The sequence below is a fragment of the Apus apus genome, chromosome 1 (genome assembly GCF_020740795.1).
Source record: "Apus apus isolate bApuApu2 chromosome 1, bApuApu2.pri.cur, whole genome shotgun sequence".
NCBI classification, from domain to species: domain Eukaryota; kingdom Metazoa; phylum Chordata; class Aves; order Apodiformes; family Apodidae; genus Apus; species Apus apus.
Window position 1 is genome coordinate 124,453,316 of NC_067282.1, and position 5,849 is coordinate 124,459,164.

At 42.8% G+C, this 5,849-nt stretch overlaps 1 protein-coding gene across 1 annotated transcript; it reads left to right on the forward strand.

Annotated features, from left to right (window-relative positions):
- Positions 1–4,576: 4,576 nt before the first annotated feature.
- Positions 4,577–5,590, forward strand: LOC127383390 (olfactory receptor 10AC1-like). The gene has a single exon (XM_051616302.1). The coding sequence runs from the start codon at positions 4,577–4,579 to the stop codon at positions 5,588–5,590; it is 1,014 nt and encodes a 337-aa protein (XP_051472262.1).
- Positions 5,591–5,849: the final 259 nt, after the last annotated feature.

Below are 5,849 nucleotides of genomic sequence, written 5' to 3' on the forward strand. Positions count from 1 at the left end.
ACAGCTTATCTACACACACACAAAATGAAACAATAATTTTGCCTTACTTATTTCAGTGTAAGGCTGGGCACTATGGTAAAAAAAAAAAAAAAAATTAGTGCATATTTCTGCTGACTGTGTGGTATTGGTTACTGGATACGTGCTGACTTACCCAGGTTCACCTCCAGCCCAGCAGCAGAAAATCATAGAATCACAGAATAATGACCATCTAAGGATGAGAAAGGTGGAACAGACTTATCAAAATAGTTCATTGTAATTATTTTTTGCATTGTTACTGAGGTAGCAGATTTTCTCCTAGGGTTGGGGTTACAGAAGAGAATAAACATAAATTAAAGGAAGAAACCTAAACCCCATAATTTTATTTTATAACACAAAGATAAACTATGCATGAGCTTATCAGTTTGTGTTCTGAAATTCTCACCTATTTGCTAGAGAGAACAATCTTACTTTGCAAAGCATTTGATTAAAATATACTCTCCACTGTAAAGATTTGCTTCCTCTTATAATCCACCCAGTTTGCTAGATGGAATTATAAAATAATCAGACCCTCAGTTGTACTGTTGGTACAGCAGCAGAGGCAGCATGGCACAGAGAGAGTCTTCAGGGTTGTTGTTTTATTTGTTATTATACAACAGCACCTAGAAATTCCAGCTAGATTCAGAATTGAGTTTTGTAAATGCCGTGAGGACATTCTGTGCCCTGAATTGTTAGCAGCATCTTAGACAAAAAAAAAAAAAAAGTGTAGGGAAAAAAAAGTTGAAATAAAAAAAGGTTTTAAAAGTTCAAAGTTCAAAGTAAATTGAGAGACTAAAGAGGATAGACTCCACTACCATAGCTTTAATTCCAAGAAGTTACGTGACAGGCTTAAAAAAGAGTAAAAACACTTAAATGCAACTTTGGCATTTAAGTTCTGTCTCATTTCAAAATTGTGGCACTACAGGATCCTGGTTGGTGGCATTGGAGGAGCCAAAATGCCACAAGTATTTCAGTTTGTGACAATTAAGTTTCTCAGGTACACCCAGTTCTGCTCCTCTCCATACTGGACGTTTGACCAAAGATGAACAGACTCACAGACTTAGAAAGAATTAGAGGGGAGGGGACCTATAGAGGTCTCTAGTCCAACACCCTGCTTCTAGCACAGCTCCAGAGGTACATCAGGATGCTTGTGGCCCTGTATGGGCAAGATGTGGACATCTCCAAGGAGGAAGACCTCCCAGCCTCTCAGGACACCTGTTCCAGTGTTGAATCACCCTGTGAGAAGAAGAGCATTTTTCTTTATGGCCAATCAGAATCTTTTTGATGCAAACGTGACTGGTTCACTGTGCCCCTCTAAGAGAACTCTTTCTCTGTTGTCTTAGTAGCCCCCCAATAACTAGCTAAAGTAATCAGTTAGATCCCCCTGTGGCCTCCTCTTTGCCAGGCTGAACAAACTTACCTCCCTTGGCCTCTCCTTGAACTTGAGGTCAGCTCTCATATGGGGGACTGCAATAGTGGACACAGTGTCCCAGAAGTGGTTTCATGTGTGCCAGATAAAGGGGAACAATCACTTCACCTGCTGGCCACATTCTTGCTGTTGCAGCCCAGTATTTGGTTGGTCTTTGTTGCCTCTTCCAGGCTCATGTTCATCTTCCAGTTCACTGGAAGCCCAGGTTCTTTTCTGCAAAGCTGCTACCAACACAATTAGTCCCCAAACTATTGTACTGATGTAGTTTTGTCCCCAAACGACTGTGCTATATAGATAAAATATTATAGAAGAATATTTTGAAAGGTAGACTTCCTCTAAACCATGGCCTGGGAAAAATCTTAAGGTGCCATGTTTACAAGCTGGGTTGATGGAAAGCAGTTCCATTTTAGCAGAGAAAAATCTTGACTTTGTCTCTCTTTTCTACTTATAGAGATCTCTTTAATGATTTCAGTGTAGGTGGCCAAGAATAAATGTAACAACAGTAATAAAAAAACCGGGCCTGAATAATCTCAGTCCTGTCCACTGCTGTGATTCATCTGTACACAGTGGCTTCATCTGAGTCAGTAAGGAATAATGGATTCTCTGAACTGGTGAAAACTCCACTCAACTATTCAAGAGATGTGTTTGAAGTTTTTGTAATCTGTTTTGCTTTGCCTTTGGTTTAAACTAACCTAAAGACCCAAAGATTTGGGTTTATTTAAGAGCAGCAGCAATGCATTCCATTAATTAAATTTTTATCATTTTGGGTATAAACCAGCCCAGTGAATAATCAGCTCCTTTCAACTGCTTCAGTAAAGGAGTGAAAAGCTCTCTAGGAGGGTGTTACAACACCACCTTTCTCTGAAGGTGCAATTACATCTTGTTGCTTGATTTACAGAAAAACTGCAAACGCCCTTTTCTTGAGAGGAATTGGACTGCCTGTCATTCATGCAAGGAGGGCAGAAGCAGTGGGGAAGAGGGAAGACCTCCTGCTGGATATAAGGAGCTGGGTCCTGCAGAAGAGCAGAGAGGATGATTATGAAATGCTGAAGGAAAACATTGGCTCTATGGACATTCATGACCAGAGGGACCCCAGACTAGGCAAGAAACAGAATCTCAGCCCAGACTGAACCACACACATCATCAAGAGGAAGAAATCTCTGCTTCCTTATCTCCTAACCCAGAGACACTACGTTGTCACTGAAATGATCAGCTCCAAATGAAAGGAAGGGAAATCCTGGTTTCTTCCCCACTTGTGATTAGCAGAATCCCCTTAAAGTCTCAGTACTTGGTCCCCAGTGACTGAGTCCACAATCTTGAGATCATGTGAATCTCAAGATTTCAAGAAAACAGACCATCACTCCAGTTTTATTTGAAGACCTAGTACTTGCATACAGCGTCAAGAAAGCTTTCTAGCCAGCCTGTTTAGAATAGCTGTTGGGGAGGTTCTGCAGCAGCAAAAGGTAGGTGTAGGAGGTAGCCATGGCTTTACAGCCACTGGTCACTTTGTTTAGCAGCAGTCCTTGTTGAATTACCTGCTTTTTCAGGATCACTGCTCCCTCTACATTCTCTAAAGAGCTCCATTTTGGTCTTTGCTGGCTATCCATTTTTTGTTTTGGAGCTTACAGAAAAGTTTCCTCCTAACTTAGCAATTTTACTGACTTCTGCTCTGAAACACGGAGAATTTATTCCTATTTTTGCACCTGAGGTAATATAATTGTTGATGTTTTCATTATTCACCCGAGTCCCCAGATAGTTTGAATACTGCTGAGACACTGCATCACAAAAAAACCTTGGGGAAGCAAGTTCTAGCAAACTCAGTGGCAAAAATAGTGTCAAAGGTGTGTAGGTTCATCAGATTCACCTCCTCAACTTTATTGATTATTTCTTCTTGCTGCTTTTTTGAGGTGTCTTCTTTCCAGGTAAATCCCCGTCTCTGCTAATAATTTTCCCATCAATTTCCCATTCCTTCTGTTCTCTCTTGATGGCATTGGAATATCTAATGTAATTTTCCGACTTACTTCAGACTTAAATATTGCTGGCTTTTTGATGTAAGCCAAAGCCTTCAAGGAATCTCCACATTCATTCCTGGTTTATAGTAAAGTGTAGAAAGAGTTGGAATTGCTCCTTGTAGTAAATAGTACATTACATAACAAACACAAGAGCAATGAGCACTGTTCACCCATGACCAGTAACTATAATTTATTATTATAGGCTCTCTACATCCTTACCTTTTCTAGATCTTTACAACATAAAGAATTTTGCATTCCTCCACTTTCCTAGGAATTTCCATTCTTCCTGTGACAAGCAAGGTATTATTCTCTCTTAAGTCCAAGATCTTAGCTTTGTGTTTTCTTCAAAATATTGTTATACAGAGTATGTTGCCATGGATATCTTTGGTTTTGAATTTGGAAGTTTGATTATGTTAACTCCGATGCCATAGGACTGAGCCAGGCATAAAGATTAAAGCAGCCAAAATGTCAGCTCTAATTTTGGAATCTTCATGTCAAACCATTGACCGCCCTTCCATTTGAAACCTATTTCCATATGATCTTTGAGGCAGATCCATTGTGGGGAAGGGAGAAACCAGACAGTGAACATGTCATATTCCCATTAATTGGAGTCAGATTATAGAGCAGAACTTCTAGATCACTCTTTGGGTGTCCAGGTACATCTCTGGCACAGATGCAGAGAACTGCAGTATTTATATGAATAGAGAACAAATGGAGCCTGGGAGTTGAAGTACCGGAAGCAGCAATAGCAGAATGTCTTCCAGACCTAGGTGTTGTTGAACATCCAGATCCCAACACATCCATCTGCAGCTTCTTGGAACACCCAGATCAGTAGGGAGGAAGCTGATATTCTTTGATATCAATGTCATGGCACAGAATCCTGGGCAGATCATTTGGGCACAAGAGCCTTGGTTGTTGGGAGTATGGAACCTTGGTCATGGATATGAGTGTGTGTTGAATGTGTCTTAGTGAAATTAGTTTTGTTTTACATGCAGTTCCTCCCGACACAGTGAGCTTTACTTACTCGTCCTACAGTACTGCAACATTTTTTCCTATATGGAACTGACTGCCAGGCATCGGATCAAATTCAGCTGTCTCCCTTCTGTTTCTCTCTCTGTAGATGCCATGCGAAGGCTGCATGGAGAGGTACAATAACAGCACTGATGCAACCATGGAATTTGTCCTGCTCGGCTTCCCTGAGCTGCTCTGTCTGCGCGCCCTGTTCTTCCTTATCTTCCTCCTTATCCATTTGGTCACATTGGCAGGGAATGTGATGATCTTCATGGCAGTGGTCATGGAGCCTTCCCGTCCTCCTATGATTCTCTTCCTCTGTCAGCTCTCTGTCATCGAGCTCTGCTACACCTTAGTCATTGTCCCGAAGGCACTCCTTACCCTGATGCTGGTGGATGGCAGCACCATTTCTTTCACAGGCTGTGCTGTGCAGATGCACCTCTTTGTGGCACTCGGCGGGGCCGAATGCTTCCTCCTGGCGGCAATGTCGTATGACCGCTATGTCGCCATCTGTCAGCCCCTTCACTACGTGGTTGTGATGAGTGAGGAGCTTTGCCTCCGGCTGGCTGTGGCCTGCTGCCTGGGAGGCTTTGCTGTTTCCCTTGGGTTGACAGTGGCCATTTTCCGCCTACCTTTCTGTCAGTCGCGTCGTATCAACCACTTCTTCTGCGACATCCCTGCTGTGCTCCACCTGGCCTGTACACAGAGTTACACCCCCGAGCTGGCCTTGCTGGCTGCCTGTGTGCTCCTCCTGCTGCTCCCCTTCCTCCTGATCCTGACCTCGTACGTGTGCATTGCTGCTGCTTTGTTCGATACCACCTCCTCTGTAGGAAAAGACAAGGCCTTTTCAACCTGCATTTCACAAATGACCATCACCCTGCTACACTATGGATGTGCCACCTTCATCTACATCCGTCCTAAGTCCAGTTACTCACCAGCTCGAGACAAGATGATGTCACTGGTCTACACCAACATTACGCCATTACTGTATCCCCTCATTTATAGCCTGAGGAACAAGGAAATCAGAGGGGTCCTCAGGAAAATGTTGAGGAGGAAGAAAGTAGCTCTGCTGAGCTGGGACACTATTAGGCCTGTGATATGTGTGTGTGGTAAATTTTACTAGAACAAACCTGTGCTTTTTGGAAAACAGCCTCATAACCTTGCTAGGACCAGATTGTCTGTGGACTTCACTAGGGCAAATATCCAGGCAGAATGCAAGATACATTAATACATTTATGACAAAATCACAGAATCATCGAATGCGTGGGGTTGGAAGGCTCACGTAAAAGTCATCTTTTAGTCCAGTCCACCCTGTAGTGAGCAGGGACCTTTTTAACTAGATCAGGTTGCCCAGAGCCTCATCAAGCCTGACCCTGAATTTC

Bases quoted from the DNA above. Each gene is read 5' to 3' on its own strand.
- LOC127383390 (XM_051616302.1), top strand. From the start codon at position 4,577: ATGCCATGCGAAGGCTGCATGGAGAGGTACAATAACAGCACTGATGCA.